This window comes from Guillardia theta (genome assembly GCF_000315625.1).
Source record: "Guillardia theta CCMP2712 unplaced genomic scaffold GUITHscaffold_175, whole genome shotgun sequence".
NCBI lineage: Eukaryota > Cryptophyceae > Pyrenomonadales > Geminigeraceae > Guillardia > Guillardia theta.
In genome coordinates this window covers 4,876-25,000 of record NW_005434501.1, presented here as the reverse complement: position 1 = coordinate 25,000, position 20,125 = coordinate 4,876, and the positions used below count along the sequence as shown (strand labels likewise).

At 49.1% G+C, this 20,125-nt stretch overlaps 7 protein-coding genes across 7 annotated transcripts; 2 read left to right on the top strand and 5 right to left on the bottom strand.

Moving 5' to 3' along the window:
• Positions 1-215: 215 nt before the first annotated feature.
• GUITHDRAFT_120247 (hypothetical protein) lies at positions 216-2,985 on the bottom strand (the record flags this gene model as incomplete). The annotated part of the gene is made up of 7 exons (XM_005820478.1): positions 216-324; positions 503-1,247; positions 1,294-1,392; positions 1,445-1,844; positions 1,986-2,045; positions 2,102-2,866; positions 2,920-2,985. 7 exons carry the CDS (start codon positions 2,983-2,985, stop codon positions 216-218), a joined length of 2,244 nt encoding a protein of 747 aa, XP_005820535.1.
• Positions 2,986-5,530: 2,545 nt separating this feature from the next.
• Positions 5,531-7,013, bottom strand: GUITHDRAFT_90697 (hypothetical protein; the record flags this gene model as incomplete). The annotated part of the gene is made up of 6 exons (XM_005820477.1): positions 5,531-5,980; positions 6,031-6,087; positions 6,137-6,234; positions 6,332-6,467; positions 6,685-6,843; positions 6,889-7,013. The coding sequence occupies 6 exons, from the start codon at positions 7,011-7,013 to the stop codon at positions 5,968-5,970; spliced, it is 588 nt and encodes a 195-aa protein (XP_005820534.1). The 3' UTR covers positions 5,531-5,967.
• Positions 7,014-8,287: 1,274 nt separating this feature from the next.
• Positions 8,288-9,210, top strand: GUITHDRAFT_81280 (hypothetical protein; the record flags this gene model as incomplete). Its single annotated transcript, XM_005820476.1, has 2 exons — positions 8,288-8,590; positions 8,716-9,210. The coding sequence occupies 2 exons, from the start codon at positions 8,288-8,290 to the stop codon at positions 9,208-9,210; spliced, it is 798 nt and encodes a 265-aa protein (XP_005820533.1).
• Positions 9,211-9,485: 275 nt separating this feature from the next.
• GUITHDRAFT_155996 (hypothetical protein) lies at positions 9,486-10,878 on the bottom strand. The gene is made up of 6 exons (XM_005820475.1): positions 10,769-10,878; positions 10,408-10,603; positions 10,276-10,361; positions 10,139-10,223; positions 9,868-10,092; positions 9,486-9,820 (listed from the first exon to the last, which is right to left on the bottom strand). The coding sequence occupies exons 1-6, from the start codon at positions 10,861-10,863 to the stop codon at positions 9,764-9,766; spliced, it is 744 nt and encodes a 247-aa protein (XP_005820532.1). The 5' UTR covers positions 10,864-10,878; the 3' UTR covers positions 9,486-9,763.
• A 3,017-nt stretch (positions 10,879-13,895) lies between these two features.
• On the top strand, positions 13,896-14,754 carry GUITHDRAFT_147822 (hypothetical protein; the record flags this gene model as incomplete). Its single annotated transcript, XM_005820474.1, has 3 exons — positions 13,896-13,997; positions 14,297-14,530; positions 14,605-14,754. The coding sequence occupies 3 exons, from the start codon at positions 13,896-13,898 to the stop codon at positions 14,752-14,754; spliced, it is 486 nt and encodes a 161-aa protein (XP_005820531.1).
• A 541-nt stretch (positions 14,755-15,295) lies between these two features.
• Positions 15,296-16,768, bottom strand: ChlM (Mg-protoporphyrin O-methyltransferase). The gene is made up of 10 exons (XM_005820496.1): positions 16,712-16,768; positions 16,315-16,542; positions 16,160-16,270; positions 16,044-16,105; positions 15,942-15,994; positions 15,866-15,894; positions 15,746-15,809; positions 15,611-15,699; positions 15,507-15,564; positions 15,296-15,458 (listed from the first exon to the last, which is right to left on the bottom strand). The coding sequence occupies exons 1-10, from the start codon at positions 16,754-16,756 to the stop codon at positions 15,382-15,384; spliced, it is 816 nt and encodes a 271-aa protein (XP_005820553.1). The 5' UTR covers positions 16,757-16,768; the 3' UTR covers positions 15,296-15,381.
• A 1,124-nt stretch (positions 16,769-17,892) lies between these two features.
• Positions 17,893-19,796, bottom strand: GUITHDRAFT_120240 (hypothetical protein; the record flags this gene model as incomplete). The annotated part of the gene is made up of 12 exons (XM_005820473.1): positions 17,893-17,948; positions 18,205-18,257; positions 18,305-18,360; positions 18,409-18,475; positions 18,524-18,705; positions 18,888-18,941; positions 18,998-19,046; positions 19,088-19,148; positions 19,205-19,248; positions 19,291-19,350; positions 19,396-19,467; positions 19,510-19,796. The coding sequence occupies 12 exons, from the start codon at positions 19,794-19,796 to the stop codon at positions 17,893-17,895; spliced, it is 1,041 nt and encodes a 346-aa protein (XP_005820530.1).
• Between the last annotated feature and the right edge of the window lie 329 nt (positions 19,797-20,125).

Below are 20,125 nucleotides of genomic sequence, written 5' to 3'. Positions count from 1 at the left end.
AGGAGGTTCAACCTGCACCTGCTCCCCTTGCTGTCTTCTGACTCCTCTCCGTCTTCTCTCTTCTTCTCCCTCATTCCTCTCTTCCCCTCCTCTGCTCAGAGTTCGTCGGTCTTCAGCCTACGACTTGGTGAAGGAGGGGACTGATCGTCTTGGTTGCTCATCGGCACAAGAAGAGGAGGAGGGAGGAGGGAGGAGGGAGTCGAAGAGGAAGAGATTCATTGTTGTGTCATCATGAGCTGCTTGGGCAATGAACTACTCCTCTCCTTCACCTTCGCCACGTGGTGATTGGCAAACGCAAAGCAGGGATGCTCCTCCTCTATCTTCCTGCTGAGAGAATGAGGCAAGACGAGAGTGATTGAGGATCAGGAAGAGAGAAAAACAGAGGGACGAGGATGAAAGGGGAGGGTATGACAAAAACGAGGGGGAGGAGGAGAAGTAGGAGCATGAGCAGAAGGAGCAGGAGAAGGGGTAGAGAAGAAGGGAAGAAGGAAAGTGGGAGTACACTCGCCTCTCTTCCTGCGCCGGGGTCCAACTCTTGTCCTGCATCTTGTCCAGCTCTTGCGATACCTTGAGGAGCATGCAGTTTTTCAGATCCCCTGAGTTCCTGTCCTTGTCTTCCATGCACGTGTCGAACTCATTCTTCGCCTCCTGCGCCTCTTCCTCCTTCTCGCTTCCTTTTCTCGCTCCTTCATCCACCGCCCTGCTCTCCCCTCCTCTTGCTGCTGCTGCTGCTGCTGTCTCATCGTTCGAGGCTGCCATCTGATCGACCCTAGGAGTCACATGCCCGAAGTCCAAGACGATTCCGTGAAGTTCGTCAAGCCCGTGTTGGAAGCGAGGAGGACGATTAACAAGAGCTGGGGCTGCAGCTGGGGCGATTGCGGGAGCGGGAACGGGAGCAGGAGCATGGGCGGGGGCAGGAGGAGGAGCAGGAGGAGGAGCAGAGGCGGGGAGGACGGAAAAAAAGGTTTGAGTCTCCTCGAATCGCACCCAGTGCTCGGGAAGCGCATCCTTCAAGAGCTGCAGCTCATGTAGACTGTCTCCTCCACCTGAGTCTCGTCTCGCAGCCATCGCGCCCACGTTCGCCTCCTTGTGTGGAGGCAGAGGCTTCTTGAGGTCAAAGAGCTCCGTCAGCCCTGCAGGATCCACTTGCCCGATGATCCTCCGCATGCTCTGCCCAGCTGAAGGTCTGTCCAGCGGTCCTCCAGCAACGTGAAACTCTTGGACGTCCTCCTTCTCAACCCTCCGTCCTGCGAACGCCGTCAGCTCACTCGCATGCTCCAGTGCCTGCCTCACTCTCGTCCTCGAGCCTTCGCTCCATCTGGTCTCCCAGCTTCTTCTTCTCCGACTCCAGCCATCTCATCTTCTCTTCCTCCAGCCTTCGTCGCTCCATCTCTGCACAGAAATCAGAATTCGGCGGGCAAGGGAAGGGCGAGAGGAGAGGAACCTAGCAGTCTCTGCTGCTCCTTCTGCTCTAACATGTGCTGTTCTTGCATCTTTCTCCTCTCTGCATTCAACTTTGCCATTGCGATGTTCTGCGCCTGCTGCTGCAGCCCCTGCAGCTGCTGCTGCCATTGCACCTGGAGGTTCCTCACCACCTCCTCCATCTTGCCAGGAGACTTGGTCTGATGCGGAGCATGCGTTCCTTGCCCGTGTCCTCCCATCACCACAGTCCCCACGTCTGTTCGCTTGCTGGCTTTTGCCGGGAGTTTGAGGAATCTGCAGATGTGATTGCACGTGTGACTCTCGAGGAACTTCATGATCCCCTTCATCCCCAGGTTCCCCTGCCCGTATCCTCCTCCGTTGATCGAGTGAATCTGCGGGTCCGTGTACTTGTCCGCCACTCCCTGCAGCAAAATCAGGGATGGAGTGAAGGGGAGGAGGTAGGAAGGGAGTAGAGGTAGAGAAGCGTAAAGTTTGGGGAGTAGGAGAGAAGCGGAGACAGGGAGGATGAGGAGAGGAGAGGGGAAGTTAAGCAACAAGTCCACCTGAATATCACAGATGAGCAGCTGGTGGTTGCTTGCCTCCCAGGTGAAGTGTGAAAAGGCCTGCCGGGACACGCATGAGATCGCGTGCAGTGATCGTACGTCAACGATCTTGTGACCTGCGGGGTGTTTCGGCGGTCGTCGCTCCAATCCCAGTTGTTGTTGTACTTGACGTACTGCCCTGGAACAAACAGCTCGACCCCGCAAATCGGTCGGTTGGGACGGTCAATCAGCTCCATGACATAGGCGGCGATAAACTCCACGCGCTTCGGCACGTTCTTGCCGTTAAACTCATGCGCCCACTTTTGAGCTTCAGTTTGCATCCGAACATCGTCGAAGTACTGGGCTACAGGCGTTCCTATCACCTTTGCGATCTTGGCGACAAACTGAGACTTCTCTCCGCTGGCCGACAGATCTCTCATGTGATACGCGGCTCGCATGGCGCCTTCGGCAAATGCGTACCGATCGATGACGACATTGACCAGAGTTCTCCTCCACTTCTGAGTGTTGGTGTCATATTCGTGCTTGATTGCTCTTTCCGACTCGGAGACATCAAAGTCGTCGGTGTAGATGTTGTCTGGCAGTTCAAACTTGGGGATCGGAAACTTTTGCTTGTAGTTGATGAGCTGTTCCAATGTAGGCCGCAGACCGACCTGAGAAAGTGCCACCAGCCTGGCGGCGAGAACAAACTCAGAGCGAGTCAAGAAGCCTTTCTGTCCTCGATCGCATGTAGCCCACACGGTCTTGAGAGTTTGTTGCGGTAAACCAGAGCGAGCGAAGAAGGCGACTGCCAATCTGCCCTGCAAGGTAGTCTGACCGCTTCCAGCTGCAAGTTCGAACATTTTACGGAAGTGCTCCACCTCCTCTGGCAGTAGACGCACAATCTAAGGAAGAGATCGAAGAGTCAGAGGCTCCTCTAACTTTCAAGGTTGCTCACCTCTCGCAGCTGGGTGTCAGTGAGAGATTCAGGTTGAACTTGCCCCGCCACCTTCTGGAGAGCCATGGCGGGGTTGTGTTGCGGCAAAGCTGCGGCATGCATGACCCCCAAATCTTGTCACTCACGATAAGTAGCTGTCTTATCGCAGATCATTTCACTCTGAACATCAATCGAGTCGAGGAATACAGAGACAGGTCAATCGTTGCTGAGGGGCGTTAACTTGGTTGGAGATAAACGCCGAGGGTCATGACGAGGTTTCTGTCTCTCAAACGATGACTTATCGGATCTGAAAGCAGATGAGTCAAACAGAGACACTGCATTTCCCCATTCCCCGCAGAAAATTGTGCGAGACTACATATTGCGACTTGTTGTTCCATGAGTATTCTCACTCTCTATCATGCACTTAATCTACGCTATCAAAAACCTCTCCACCTGAACCCCTTTAACTTTGTCATCTCGTTTTCATATCATTGTGTTAGCCTTCTCTTCATGCCTTCCCTCCCCTCGTCTCCTGTTTAACTCTTCCCCATTCCCTTGCAGCATTTTTCGTCATCGAATGTCCGCACCCCACCTACCCCATAACCTTCCCCTGATTCATGTACCTGAGTACCCCTGCTTGCATTAACATGAACCACCCCTCTTCACCCGACCAACCCTTCCTGACCCGCCCAATAGGACTGACCCACCCTACAGCATCGTTTTTTTAAATCAGTTCACCATGGGGTTCGGTCTACTACCTCACCCCAGATCTTTCCATTGGATCAAGGTTGTTGGGAGGGGTACTCTGTTTTACCATCCCTCACCCAGCTAACCCGACTGATGAATCGGCTCGGAATCTCAAAGCAAGGCCCGGCACTGGCACTTAACTTTGAGTAACGACCGAGGCGCGGCAGCGGCTGCGCCATTTCAAATGATGGCAGTGACCGTGCCAGGACCGTGAGTCACACGGGGGGTGACCCGGTCACGGTCCCGCCGTTACGGGGCCTGGCCGCGGCGTCCGACCGTGTCCTGGCACTGTCATCAGTGACACTGCCGATACTATGATACCGGGCCGTGATCGGACCGTACCGGGACTGAGCGGCCGCTCACTGCGGCGGCTCAGTCCGGGCCCGGAGTCCCTGGCAGTCTGGCACGGGCCCCGGCCGGCGGCCGGGGCCGCCGGGCTCCCGGCCGGCGGCGGGCCGCCGGCCGACAGCGAGCCTGAGAGGCCGCGACCTACGAGTTACTAAGTTACTCAAAGTGAAGTCAGTTAAAAATCAGTCACTCCCGGCGGCGAGGCCCGTGACAATCAGGAGAGACGAAGGAGGCTTGACCCTGCCACCGTGACTGTCCGCCGCGCACAGGCCAAACGGCCGCGAGCCTCGGAAGAGAAAACTTGGACAGCGAGAACCAAACCCGGCTTGAATCATTGTCGGAGTCCTGCCGACTGCTGTCCGATCCCCCAAACTTAACTGATACCTTCACAGTGACCGTCAAGACCTGTTGGGGGGCTTAACCGTAACTGCGCGGCGGGCAGCCGGGCCCCCGGGGGCCCGGCCCGGCGGGCCGCCGGCCCCGGGGCCTTCGTACGGTATGGACCCGGGATGATGGCGTAGCCTCGGACGCATTGACTGAGCCTGAGAGGTGTGCATACTACCGCCCGGTACCGTACCGTAATATGCATTCAATGCCGCCGCAGTTACGGTTCGATGCTGAACTTCGGAACGGTCTCGGATTAACCCATCCGATCAGTGGGCGGCCATCCGCCTCCAGTCAGTCGTCACACGTACCGTACTAGTAGTAGTAGCCATCATCGAGTCGTCCTCGGCCGCTCCGAGTCACTACTGATCTTTAACTTAACTTTGAGTAAAGACTTGCCTGCAATGCCGCCGGCGGGCCGCCGGCCGGGCTCGAAGGCTCCGCCGGCGAGGCTCCGAGGCTCAGGCCGCTGGCGGCGGCCGGCCTCCGGCGGTGACCGGACGTTAGTTATAAACAAGGATGATTTAGCAAACCTATTAGGAATGGTATGACAGGTCCTAGGGTCCCCTATAGACAGTGCCTAGGCTTACGCCGCGTTTCGAGGAGTCGCAACGTGGCGGTGGCTGACGGTGGAACGAGTCATTGACACCTTTACAAATAGCATTTAAAAATATTTATAGTCAAGCTCATCATATATAGATTCTGACAACTTTCTCAAGTCGCATTACAATTATTGACCAAAAAGAAGAGGAAAAATATTGACAATAAAGCTCTGAAATGAAAATGTTTATTTTTATTATTCTTCAAACAATTGATTTTTCATTGGTAGCAGGCTCTTTAGTCAAATGTTTGCATCTATGCTTCTTTTATTGTCAACTTAAAAATAGAATCTAATTCCTGAAATAAAGTCAATTTCACAAAATCAACGTTACAAAATAGTTTTAAGATTGAGTTTTTCTTTCGTTCGAGGTTGCTTACCCTACCCCTCTCTGTACCCATCAGCAGTGCTCTCAACATCGCTCACCTACCCCCGGCTGACAAACGTTTCCAGTACCTAGCACCCTTCCTCCTTCCTGCTGACGAGACCCCACCCCTGCCGCCCCAAGGCACTCCTCCCTAGGCTTCATAAAGGCCTTTCTCCCTCACCAACCGCATCCTCGGCAATGCTTCCCGCACTTCGTTCAACTCTTCCTGCTCTTCGCTCCTCCCTCCGCTCTCTCCGCCCCCAGGCTCGCGCCATGTCTGGCGACCACAGTGACGTTGGCCTCAAGCCAGCTGTGTGGGCCTATGGCGTGCTCGTCTGGGCTGGACTCGGCTCTGGTTACTACTACATGACCAACTCCATGGGATTCTGGAATGTTTACAGGCTGAAGCACTCAACAGCAACCTCGCACTAAGCAGTTCGAGTGTTTTAATTTGAAATTTCTTTCTTTAGATCGATGAACTTGTTCAATTTTTCTAAGCCTGTATGTTTTGTATAGCTTAATAAAACAATTACGACCTTGTCCGTACATTTCATGTTTCTTGCTCTACCCATCTTTCTTGGGCCTTAATCCGCCTGGAAGAATTTTGAATGCAAGCTAAAGCTCCTCAGAAATTTCTCCTGCAACTCATGCATTACATTGTGGGAAGCATTAGGAAGAAGGAGTTGACCGCGAAGCCAAAATTTCAGCAGAGATGCGGGGGAACGATCTTGCAGTGAAAGAATACCTGGTTGCATCATTGTTAGGCAAGGCCATCATTTCACTTTAACTTGTACCAATATGGGCACACGCAGAGATCCTGGCGTAAGTCAGCTTGCGCAGGATCACTCCAATTTCCAAGTCGCGGGTCGTAGTTGGGTGTCGATGGCCTGAGCTTTAGCCAGCAGTGTCATCACGATACCTTCATCCTCATGCCTCGCCCTCCCCTTCTCTCTCGTGCCCCTTCCCCTTCCCCTGCTAAGCTTTGCAACCTTGTCCAAGCCCGTGAGATTCGCGTCCACGTAAGTGTCATGGTCGCCCCAGCCGAAGGGAGTCGGGCCTCCGCGAACGGCTACCTCATTGCCGGCTTTCTCGCGGAGCAGCGCATGCACAAGAGGCTCATCGGACCTGAATTACGATTGAGCAGAGAGCACAAGAGAAGAGAGAAGTCTGATGAAATCACTGAGCGCAGCAGGGAAAAGCAGCCGGGCAAGCAAGGGAGGAAATTGAGACAAGAAGATATGGCAGTAGCAAGAGAGAGTGAGTGAGGGAGTGAGGGTGAGACAGGGACAGGGACAGGGACAGAGGGAGGGAGGGAGGGAGGGAGGGAGGGAGACTGTCCTACATGTCCAATGGTCTCCTGCCTTCCCTATCCCTCATACGTGCGTTCGCTCCACCTTCCATGAGGGTCTTTATGCAGTCCAAGTTGCAGTTGAGGCAAGCAAGGTGTAATGCTGTGCGACCAGCAAAGTTTCTGACCTCTACCTCAACCCCACGAGACAATCTGATGCAAAACATTAGATGCTCCAAAAGGTGATATTGGCAGTACAGCAGCTCCACGATGTCGTTGTTTCCTTGCGCTGCTGCAAGATGCAAGGCGGTGTCACCAGCGTGGTCTCTGAGGTTCAGGAAACTCAGCGACCTGAGTTCACGTAAGAAGAACAAGCAAGACATCTCAAATCAAACAAAACAACGTTTGAGTCCTCTGTCGGCGGTCAGCAATCTTAGAGCCCGGGCCTCTCGACCCCCACTCCATAAGGTCTCCTACTTCCAGTCTGTTGCTGCTCGACTGCTGCACAAGAGACATCGGAGTCATGACAGCTTTTTGACTTCCACACAGACAAGGGCAAGTAGGCAACCTGTGTGATACTAGCACGATATGCCCGTTCGGCAAGTTGATTGCTTGGCTTGGCTTGGGTAGAGCATCGTGCGCACAGAAAGCTCGTCACCTCTAAACCTTGACATGTGATAGTGAGTACTCTCAAAACGAGTACGTCGGAACATACATCCTGAGGCCGCCGATGCGTGGAGAATCGTTCGGCCCAAGTTGTCTGCGTCCTCAAGTCTCGTTCCTATGGTGGCAGTCTCAAACACAGCGAGGATTGCACATACTCTTCTCTCCGTGCCATGCCTCTGTCTCCTCTTGAGCTCTCCATACCGGGATCAGCGTCGAGCATGGATTGGAGAAGTTCGACTTTGTTGGCTTTAGCAGCAAAGATCCGTTCAGATATGCTGGAGTGCTTCTTAATTGTGCTGGCGAGGATGTTTTTCTGTACAGAACCATCAGCGTTGCATAGTGTGTGCAGAAGAATCCCCTGCACCTGGACTCCATGTAACGCATCATGAGAGGATGGCGAATAGTATGCAGGCCTTGAATCGCGCGGTAAAGAGGAGAAGTGATGAGCATAGGTTTGGTCCTTTCCATCCCATCCAGCTGCTGCCTTTGCTGACTCCAATTGTGCATGTGAGGCTGAGGCGGAGCTTTTGCCTGTTGATATGCTCTTGGCCCAGCCGCCGCGATCGAAGGGGTATGGTGCTGAGTTCCAAATCTTGCGATCGAGCATGCTTAGGAAAGGCTCAACTCAGTGTAATTTGCAGGTTGTCGAAGAGAACACTCTCAGAAAGTCTTGACGAGTGCTATCTGCATTCTTTTTCCCCCTTCCTCAAGAGTCGAGCTTGTATGAAGGTCAAAGGAGTTTTGATTGAGCATGGACTATCTCACTCCCAGTGGTAATGGAAACTTGAGATGAACATCAACTTTCCTTCATGGTAGCTGTTTCATCACCTTCAAGCATGCCGCTCTTCGTGAGCCTCATCCTTGCTCTGCACACAGCCGATTTTCCAGCCGTTGTTTTCTGCCCTCGTCCCCACTCATCTCCAATGTTGCATCCCAACTACAGTTACAGCTGCAACAGCTGCAACTACTGCAACTCAAGGTTTGGGGGAAAATGGCAGCGAAGAAGGCGGCGGATACATTTATGAGTGCCTGGGCAAGGAGACAATGGATTGAACGAGAGTCGGACATGCCAGCAGCTCCAGCTGATGTTGAGAGCATGTATTCCACACACGAGGAGATGATGAGCCATCCTCTTGCTGAGTCTGACTTTGGCGGAATCGCCGGGTACAAACTTGGAGCTGCTGGTGCTGAGGGAGAAGTTGCAATCTATGCGCCAATTTTTAACAAATTCGTGGTTGAAAATTCATTGTCGATGTCACAATCAGCTTTCAACATGCATACCCTTGAGGCCGAGGTGAGCGGAGCTCTCCCTCCCTCCCCCTCCCTCCCTTTTCCTCCCACTCCCTCCCTCCCTCCCTCCCTCCCCCTCCCCCTCCCTCACTCTCTATTAAACCTACTTTTCTCACAATGTCTTGGCAGATTGGCGTCATCATCTCCAGAGATCTTCCACCACGTGACAGCTCAATGCCGTACACTCTTGATGAAGTTTGGTCGGCAGTGGGAGCTGTCCGTCCTGTGATTGAGTGCTGTGGTAGAAGGATGACGCCTGAGCTCAATGCCAGGTTGACTCCCCTGGCAAAGTTCAACGACGCGCTCATGACAGGAGGAGTTGTGCTGGGAGAGAGGTTTGAAGCCAGCATGTTCACACCAGCGAGCCTAGCAGCTGTAGAATCCAAGATCTGCATCAACAGCGGGGTAGCGGCTGAGGGCAAGGGTAACGCATGCCCGGCTGGCGGCCCAATCGAGAGTCTGACCTGGTTTGTGAATCGTCTGCATGGCCGCGGACACTCACTGCGAAAAGATCAGCTGGTGATTACAGGAGCCACATGCAAGACATTGTCCTTCAAGGCCAATGATCAAGTGGTCGCAAAATTTTCCGGATTTCCCGATGTTTCGACGACGATACTTTCATGAGATTGGAATGGAAGTCCTCGATTTCATTGTCATAGCTCTCATGATTTCTATCTCGTCGACGAGATTACATGAAACGTCATAGTGTACTTTGTTTTCTTTACAGCCTATTAATCATGCATAGCCTGTGTCTTCGACTACAAGGGTTTAAGCTTGCAGTATCGCTGACTTACTTTCTTCCACTAAAATTACAGCACAATTCTACAATATCACCCATTCTTATCATTTGAACGATCCATCACGTTAGTATTCGCAATATCTTGCCAGACATGAATTCATCGGTTGATTTTACTGCTTAGAGATTTATGATACACAAAAAAGCACTAGAGGCTCTTGTTGACACCTGCAAGATTCGAACAAATGCTATCATGCCGATCTGGTCCTGAGTTGCGGACTGTGACTTCATCAGATAAGATGCATGAACTAAATATGGTTTCCGTGCAACTTCCACGAGGAAAACCAAATCTTCTCCCAAGAAAAAAAATATGACTTCGTTCAACACGGGCTGCCGTAACGTTCACAAGTGAACAATATTGTTGCGTATGATATACCAGCATCACCAATTCCTGCTGTGTCCAAACAGATTGTCCATCTTCACATAGACGTTTCCATCCTGCCATTAAAAAGGTGAGGTCCCATAAATGCAGCTACAGCTCATACCCCGCCGAGTGCTTGCTGTTCTAGCGGAGTCAGAGGAATGAGAGATTCATCCTGAATAGATTGGCCGAGAGCGACGAGACGATCGTCATGCAAGTAGTACCAGTACGATCTCGCAACCAATGCGAAATAGGCATTCAATCCCAGGCCAAGAAACAAATAAAATATTCCATAGAAGTAAGCGAAGGATTTGTAATAAGTAGAGTCATACTCCATGCAAGCAATCACCTGGAGTCAAGTTAGAAATGAGAAAAGCGTGAGCATCGATCCGCACCCTCGGGTCTGTATCTGTGGAGTTTGTGAACATGCTCAAGCAATGATCCAGTGATCCTTCGCTGAAGGATTTCACGTCCGCGCTTCTATAACAACCATGTTAACATGCACTACACATAATCTATAAATGGGTACTACATGGTTGAAAGACGGAATATTTCAAGAAAAATGCAAAGGACTGTGTAGACAATCCAACCCCAGAAGTGCATGTCAGCTTTTTTGACCTGTTCGCACTTCAATCCAGTATACGGTTGCAAATTGTGTGCTTACATCTTTCTTTGCATGTGCCATCAATCCCATCATCTGATTGCAAATAGAAAACAAATGAATGAGGACCCGAATCGTGCTGACTGCATGAGTGCTGAACACTCCATTTTCATGCCACGCCGATTCGCTCCTTGTTAGGTTAGAGCACGACATGATGAAGCCCACGACGCTCCAAGTCAAAAAGAATATACACAACAATCTGCGTGTTTCATTTCAGCTGCGAAAGCTTTGTCCCAATGATAAATTTGAAAAGACCAAAAGCAAGTTGTCACACATGAAGACAAACTACAAACTGTGCCCTCTTAACTAACTGATATAGGGATCAAACATACACTTGCTGTCAGAATAAGCAACATGAAAGGACCTGAAGCCGCCAGCGATGTCCATCAGCCCACACGCGCAAAATCGCAGCGGCTGTATCGCCTCTCCCATGCAGAACCTTGGCGGCCCCAATGCCATTTTATCTCCCCCTTTATTCCTTCCTTGTTTGGCGACACTCTCATTACCAGCGCGATGGGGTAGGTGGTGGGTGCTGGATCGTGGGGGTACTTTCTGTTGCAGGTGGTAAAGCACAAAGGGTTGGGTGGTTTTGGAGGGGTACGAGGATGAACTTCGAGCCTAAACCCTAAACCCCTAAACCCTAAACCAGGTACAGAGTCTCCTGTTGATTGAGATTCTTCGGGTGGGGGTAGTTCAAAAAGGCTATGATAGGATTGTTCCACGGGGGTGGGTACCGAAGGAGACTTCAAGGAGGGGTGGTGCAAAACTCAGGGGGGTATGGCAATCTTGGGGTATGAAGGAATGGGTGAGCATGGCCAATCTTTTGGTTGTGGTGCCACTTGACTTTCAAAATGTTTTTACATAATATTTGTATAATATTTGTATTTCAAAGTTATAATGGAAGTATAAATATGGTACAGATTATAAGATATTTAAGTTCAAGTAAAAACCAAAACTATAGAATTGAATAGTTTTGAGTTTTATCCCTCAAAAGGAGAGCTATATTTGCAGAATTCTGTTGCATCCAACCGCACCCCCTCAGTTGATGAGTAAAAACTTCACTTGACTCTGACTGCCGCAGTAGTGCCTCGGCCCTGCTGCCGGCCCGGGACCGGCCGCTGTGATTTGCTATTCAAATCTGACCCTCAACGGAGGCTCGAATCTAGAGCTAGGGATGTGTTGGCCAGACAGAAACAGGGAAGAGGATGTGGAGAAGACAGCAGGCCGGGAGAGACTTGCAAAGAGGCAGTAGGAGAGACCGTGTGTGTGAAAGCTGAATCAAAGCCTAAGTCTGCTGGCAAGAAGAAACGCAGAAACAAAAAGAGGGATGGAAAGGTCGAGGTTGAGATATCCGGACAACCATACGAAAACCTGGAACATCAGGCGAGCAGAGCCAATTGCTCTATGGAAAGGGGAGCAAGTGGGAGGGGAAGCCAGATGTTGAGAGTTCTTGAATGGGATTGGACAGAGGGCTTTCCAAGTTTTTCAAAGCATATTGATCCAAGAAAAAGGTGGCAACGAGGACCACAACGGTGGGGCAAGTGATGAAGTCGACGAGCAATACGAATCTGGAGCCCAGGATTCGAGGCAAGGCTTCGATCGCTGTGTTTGGCAGAACGGCAGAACATATATAGTAGGCTCAACGGTTCCAAGGCACCTTGGAGCGCCCTAAGTTGCAATCAACAAAGCTGGGATGAGGAGCTGGAGCGTGAGGCCTGTACCTCCGAGGGGATCATGGTATACCGTGGCATAGATACATAAGCCTGCCGAGTAATAAGTGAAGTGGTTGAACCCATATCTGCAACAAGACGAACATGGGATCCTCGGGGTCATTACTGTGAACCATTTGTAGCTTTGGCTAGGGCTACCATGATGGGCCTTTCTGCCGGCAGCACTCAGCCTGCCGAACCCCGTGTGAGTCTCATGATGAGTGAGTCTCACGATGATCGGCGATGGTACCGAGCCAGACGCCGTCAGTATTCTTGCTGGCTCTGCCACCGCACAAAGTGTACGCCTACGAATAAGATCACGAAACAGGATGAAATTAGTCATGATTGGATGCAACTATATGCTTTTTCAGACAGTTCAGATGCAGATTGCAAGCTTACCGGCAACTCGACAGTGAGCTATGTAATTTTCTTGAATCGATCTCCCATTACATGGAAATCTGCAAGGCAACACATTGTTACTCATTCTACGATGGAAAGCGAATACATACAACGCACGTTGACAACAATTGAAATCTTGGCAGAAACCGAGCCACGGACCCCTCCCAGGCTCTTGCCACTACATGCCAGTGCCGCTCCACACCAGACCCACAGCCGCAACCAAGAGAACTAGGGGCAGGGATGCGAAGCTGTATGCTGAATGGCTTATGCTCTTCGTCGGAGTGGTGCTCGGCGCCACGCTGAGAGAGTCGATGCAGCCTGCGGCATCGCTGCATGCACCGCTTGTCTTCGAACTTGCGATCAGTGAGTCTAGCATGCCGTTGGCGTCCACACACATGTCGCCATACAACTTCTTAACGTAGCTGCCAGCACAGAGGGGCCTTGGTTGTTGAGGTGGTGGACGTGCACTGCGACTCGGAGTCAGACCTGCAGCCCATTGCGATGGTGTTAGAAAATGAGATAGTGCAATAAGGGGCGCAAGTCGTAGCCTTCCTTGCCTGACACAAACCATTCAAGGCACATCGTAATCGCTCTCAGTCTACAACATGTGTCTTAGCGTGGCCCCTGAGCCTGGCATGTCCGCCGTCGGACCGCCGTTCACTTCTCCTCCTTCTTCCGACTTCTCCTCCTCAAGTTCTTGAGAGTCAGTGCATGGCACGCGGCAATGCTGCGGCAGATGCTACCGTCATGATCTCGCTGCCCAGGATGTCACCCACTGCGGCCCGGCCCCTGACGGACGGTGACCTATGTCGGAGCTGCAAATCAGAGTCACAGGCTACCGCCGACACCACTATCACATTGAAGTTACTCTCTGCGCGGCAACGATATCATATGAGATCGGACAGTGCCGTAGGCACTCGCCGGCCTGAAAGACAGCCGGGCGGCGAGAACCAAACTTGAAACCCACCAACTGGCTATACTAATAATCCGGGCCATGGCTATCAACTTCCGGTGACCGGCCGCTACACAGCCGGGAACCTCAGTCCGAGCTATCTTTACTCAAAGTATCTCTGATTATTGACTGAAAAAGTGATAGGAGTGAGCGTCACTGATCCTGCCACTCATAGTTGACTGAAAATATTCTGAGAACCTCTCGCGGAAAGGAATGCAGGGGGTGGGTGGGATCAACAAATGCTGATGGAGTAGGGTACATGTGGCGCCAGATACAGAGGGGGTGGGTCAGTTCAAGGTTGATCCACCACGGTTTGAAGAGGAAATGGACCCCATGAGAGTAGATGTCCAGGGGGTGGATGACGAGTAAAGAGGGTGGTGGATTCACTGGGTGGAATTGGTGGGGTAGGTAGTATTGGTAGTGTGGCGGCAATGAAAGCGTCTGAGGCAGGAAAGCTCAAGGTAGCGGAGCTGCAGAAGCTGCTTAAGGAACGAGGCCTCCCATCCTCTGGTACCAAGGCTGAGCTTGTACAGGTGCTGATTCTGTCATTTGCTCTCATTCTCATGATCGCCGTCTTTTTGTGTGGTGTTTCTACCATGCCTCCCCACTTCCTCTGGGATTTGCAGGGGTTGCTGTGGGAGAGTGAAACAGAGTTCATTTCAGAAGTGCTGGATGATTCATTCGAATGCAAAAAGTGTTGAATTCCTAAATGATTGAGATCTAATTTTTTGTCGCTTCAGACATGCATGTTGAATGCGTACGATGAGTGTAGTTGTTAGTCAACCCAGATTTATGGCACAATATCTGAATCAATCTCTATTTGTTTTTACAGAGACTTGTAGAGGCATCTGAGAAGAATCCTGCCAACGATGAAGCGAATAAGAATTCAGAACCATCTGCCGCTCCTGCGAAATCCACTGCAGCTGAATCTGGTGTTGCTAAAGAAAAAGTAGCTGAGCCGAGCACAAAAACAGAAGATTCAGAAAGTAAGGCTGCAGCAACTGCTCCAGCTGCCGCGGCTACTACTCCTACTGCTCCGGAAGCGAATGCTCATGGAACTAGTAAGGTCAGTTGGTAGATTGTTGCTTGCTTTCCTGTATTCGTCTTCTTATGCTTCTTTCACCTTACCATTAACCACAGCCCGTCTCATTGGATTTGGACGAGAATGAACGCCGAAAAGCTCGCGCAGCCAAGTTTGGATTGCCAAGTGAAGAGTTGAACAACGACAAGTTGAAAGCTCGCGCAGCCAAGTTCGGTTTGCCGTTGGCATCGGTAAATTCTTTGATATGATTCGGCATAGCAAATGACCACGTCGCTTTTCAAGATCCAGGAAGACAAAATTAAAGCTAGAATGGAGCGTTTCCAAGACGTAGCGGAATTTATACTTGTTGTGAACTATGTGACATTTTATCAACTTGCAGGCAAACAAATCTTCTCCTTCATCGTCTAAGGTTTGCTGATTGATCCATTGATGGAAAATTCATGAGAGTGTTTCAAGAATTCTGCAGAGGAGGAAGCAAAACGTCTGAAAAGGGCTGAGAGGTTTGGCCACACTGTGGTGGCCACTGGACCTGAGGCCGATAAGGTGAACTTTGTGAAATTGCGCAATATCCAGCCTCCTAAGATTTTTTTCTAAAGCTTGCTGCACGAGAAAAGAGATTCAAATCAAGTTAATGTCATGTGAAAGTTCAGGCTGTCCTTCAGTGGTAAAGCGTGAGAAATCTATTTTCGCAAAGTAATTGAATTCGGGTGACGACTCTCAGATCATTCGACAAGGATATTGCTGGTCGGGTTGTCATTACAATGCAGATTATCACACCACCTGACAATGCAGATAGATCAAGTAAATTCAATAACAAATTAGGCAATTGAAAAAAAGCAACAGCGCCAGCAATCTTTCTGCTTTGATATTCCTTTCTACTCCTTGACAGCTTCCAAAAGTCTTGAGAAATAGAAATTGGTAGCAGTCATCTCCGATCGCTTCACCTTGAATCCTGCCAAAGACCATTACTGCACAGATTTATCTTAGCTTAGTCAATTGCCTCTCTTCTCCAAAGCAGCCACCACGTCACTTTCGACATGCAGGTAGGCACGTGTTGCCTGCAAGTCACTCAAGATGTTGACAGCCTTTGCGACTTTGACAAACCTTGGATGGGCCTGGGGCTAAAGAGCCAACGAATTTCAAAGCAGCATAGAATGGAGTAAATGGAGCAAAGGAGATGATGAATCTCTTTGCTGTTAATTCACTCAGCATTGCACATTTGGACATGAATTTCCTCACATGCAATGTCACAAAGGTGTCCAACCATCGAGTCCATCTTCTCAGTGGGATAATGAATCAGGACCTGGATCATGTCATCAACTCTGAGAATGAACTGTTATGATTTTTTGATGCTCTTACATCAATGCAGGTCACAGTGTCATAAGAACCTATCAATGATAGTCAGTTGTTTCAGGTAAAAGTATACATAAAAAACCATTTAAACTCTCCAAATCTGCAGTTTCAAAAGTCACAGATCCTTTAAGATCCCTGACCAAAGAGTCAGGACACAGAAAACATCTTTTTGTTTGCTTCAGACATGTTGGCGGCGCGTGCGGCACCCTCGTTTGCCATGGCTTCACTGATGTCACTGGCTCGAACCTGCGAAATCAGTAAGATCGAGGGAAGACGAGAATCGAAACTTGGAAGCATAACCTTTGCTCCCATCTGAGCGAGTGGAATAGCCAACGAACCAACTCCGCATCCGGCATCGCAGAAAGTCTGTCCATTTGCAGCGCTTCCATCTTCCTGAATCCAGGCCAAAACCTGCCAGGAATGTCAACGCTTCAAACCTGCAGGACACAGCATTCCTTGTCGATAGTCTGCTGATGTCCAGAACGAATAAACTTCTGAACCGCATTGACATCGTCACTTTCACTGTAAATCTTGCTCCAGCGATTAAATCCTTCATTGTTGAAGTACTCTTTCACTTCCTTCTTGTCATCAACAACTGCCATTCTGAATGGTCTAGCACGTGGTGCGAGCACACTACTGGCTCTACGCAAGGGCAGCGAGGGAGCTTGAAAAAATGCGTGAGCCTGCGCATTCAACTTGTCAGTGACATGAAAAATTGCGTGGTGAAAACGAATCTCTACGCATTGCTTTGAAGCATTAATCTAGAGTTTTGCATCCTCGAATTCTACAAAGGGACACTGATAAATACATGGCTTGCTTTCAACAAGATTGGATTGTGCTTGTCCTTCTCACCTGTGTCGCCATAATGACGACCATTGCCGCTTTCATGGCCGCCATTTCTTTTAACCTGTCAGCCGATCACCACTACCCCAATTTATGAATAAGATTAGACCGGTGTGGAATTCTTTTGTATGCAACCCCCGCATCCCCCCTCAATCCCTGCAGCTTCCCGCCTTCTTAAGCCACAAACTTTTTGTTGTGTCCTGCATAGCTCTGTCCTGTATAGCTCTGGATGTCTCATTCCGCTCCGCTGCTGTGCTGCTGTCCTTTTCGTTTCCACAACACATCTCATCGCGCTTTTTTTTCATATGCAAAGTTTACAATCTCTCTTCTGCTTCTTTTATTTACTGACTGAGTCTTCGCACAGGGATCTTCTAACCGAATATGGCATCTGTTGTGTCTTCTTTTGGATACGATGACGGAATCCTGTTGGAAGGCCTGGATTGGTCGATTATGGACATTTCAGAACTCTCCGCCAAAGATGAATTTAACGAGGACATCCTTTCCAGCTTCGATTTCCACTCAATGCCGATTGAGTCATTGGAACCAAGGGAAAATGCAGGCATCCTGGAGTATTTTAATCCCGAAGGATTGGATGAGTCCCTGTGTTGGGATCAACAAGTGCAGAACAAATCGCCTGGTCCAAATCTCAAAGTTGAATTCATACCAGATAGCGTTCTTGTGGTACTGTTGACAATCTCTCATATATGTTTTGAAATGCGATTTAGAGTCCTCGAATGACACAGGAATCGTCAGATTCTGAAGTATCATCTCCCGACGATGGGAAGCATTGTATGAGTGAGATCTTTGTGACTTTGTAGAGCTCATCCGGTTCGTGATGATATTTTTCACAGAAACAGAACCCACAGCTAATATTCAACCAAGATCTTGTTCTAGGCAAATGGCTTGGGTTCAGAAGTTGCAACAATTCAGAGCACTCTGGGATAATCTTGAAATCGGCGAGTGCAGCAGAGAATTTTTGCTGCAGCTGGGCGAATGTATCAAGAGTAAATCAAGAAGTCAGAAGCAAAGTTTCCTTATGTTTCTACAAATCTCAGCTGTTCGCGGATTCATCAGTCCTTTGCCGTTTAGGAAATACAATCTCACGGGTAGTACTTGTGCATACAATCAAAAGGATTCGTATTTTGGATGGACAGGATATTTGGTGATCAGCACGAGAGCTGCTGAATTTTTCAAATTTGCTCGAGAATCGTTGCTGAGTAACAAAGGAGAAACATCATCTCAAGCTCTGAAAAGACAAAGTCAGAATACATTGAGACAAATGAAATTTATTCCATTGATTGCAGGTCATTGGGACGAGGCTTTTGCGGGAAAAATTCCATTCATTTTTCATGCAGCTTAGTGGAAGAAGCGAAAGCAGTATTTTCCCATCTAAATCGTAGCATTTCCATGAAACAACTTATCTAGTAAAAACATTTACATACATGCACAGAGCTACTTTCTGAAGTATGTCAAGCTGTTCGTTTTTGCTTTGAATTCCTTACGCCCGTTTCTGAGGCTTGAAAGGTATGATCTTGCAGTACATCTCAATTCGTCTCTGAAATGGTAGAATCATTGCACACATGTTTTGTTTTGTGACAGAACCTTAGAATTTGTCGTTCCTTGATGACTTTAGACTCTTCGAGCAACATCAGCCAGAGCTGACACGAGCAATGTCACGTGTTTACAAACACAATGACAAATGTCACCTGAAACGAATCTACTAACAATCTTGTCTTCTCCTTTTCTACCCAAGCAATCTTGAAGCTCAACGACCTGCATGCCGTTGTGAGAGAGATCAATCTGAATGGCAACAATATCTACTTGATATTATGATCGTGCAGCTGAGCCTTTGCAACAGAGCTCCAGCGAGCCACAAAGGTTTGAAGAAGGGTTTGAATCTTCGTTCGGAGCAGCTCATCAAAGATCGGATCCAATGCAGTACATCTTGATTTCAAACGGTTGAACATTCGTCGTTTCTGCTCAGAAAATGCAAAAACGCAAAGCTGTTAGGACACAAGTAAGAACACATCGTCAATCACCTGAAACGCTCTAACAGGGATATTCAATAAGTGGTCACAAACAAAGTTGTGCAGAAGCACATTTGTACGATGGTCAGAAATCGCCCTCACGAACTTCTATTGGTGAAACATTCATAAAAGGTTTGGAAAGCTTCAGATCAGATCACCTTGAAGTATCGTGAGCACATTCTTTGATAGCACCACTGGTCACGCAACTTTCTCTAACGCATTGTTGTTACTTTTCACCAAAACGTCGACGAAGACATTGGTGAATTACTTGGAGACTGACGTACTGGAACCATGGGCGGATGCCGGAGAAGATCAGACTATGCATGGTTCAGATGAAAGACATTCATAGCGCTGCTACCATGAGCGGTTGTGATGGAGTCTCGCAAGATGCAATCTTTGTCGTTGCTGCTCCTTCAAAACTGTTCGCGGACAAATATCAGCACGATAAATTTTGGCCGCAAATATTTTGTCTCACTTTCAACTTGTAAGTCTTTTTGTATCTTGAGCAGCTGTTTCTCTCTGCAAAATTGTCAAGGGAATCTCTAGAGCCTGTAAAACGACCTATCCTTTTCAATATCCAACCTCTTTTGCTCTTGCTGCTGAAGCATGTCCATCCGTTCTCTGTGATGGGTCAACTTGGCGATCAAAGTTGTATTTCTCAAATACTTCTCTTGCTCCATCTCAATGCGAGCTTTCCGGGATTGTTCATGTTTGATCTTCAGCTCTTCTCTTCTTTGCCTGCATTTGAAGTCATCACAAGTCGTATTGCTCGCAATCAACCTTCTCATGAGATTGCGCTCATCCATCATTTTCAAAAATAGGACTGACTTGCTGACAATCTCTTTCTTGGAGGAACTTGACCTTGACGAAACGTTATTGAATCCAATATCTTCTGCTGTTGTCTGAGTTGGCATTGGATGAAACTGCTTCTTCTCTCTTGGTGCTTGTTTATGTGATGGCGGGCGACGATGTGAGAAGACAGCTCGAGCATGAGAGACTTGCTTAGAGGCTTGTTCACGCATGACGCTGCTCGCTTTTACTGGGATCCCGAACATCAGGCGAGTCATTTTCTGCATGGAAAGAATGGCAGGTGAGCACGAGATTTCAAAATAAGGCGACGCGTTTTCAAGTTGGATTGATTTGATGCTTATTACCTCATTGTCTAAGCGCTGGCATCGTAATTTTTTGCAGAATCGGTGAAATGTTGCGACCTTGGACCAAAATTGTTGAGATTTACAATATTTAGCCAGTAGCAATTACCACTCGCTTCATCATTCTCTCTCGCGATATGTCTTCAAAAGCTTTGCATTTCTCCTCCAAGTTGAAAGAATGGAGTTTCTGATGGGAAATATAATTCAGAAACACAAAAAAGCATATACCATAAATCACCTCTTGT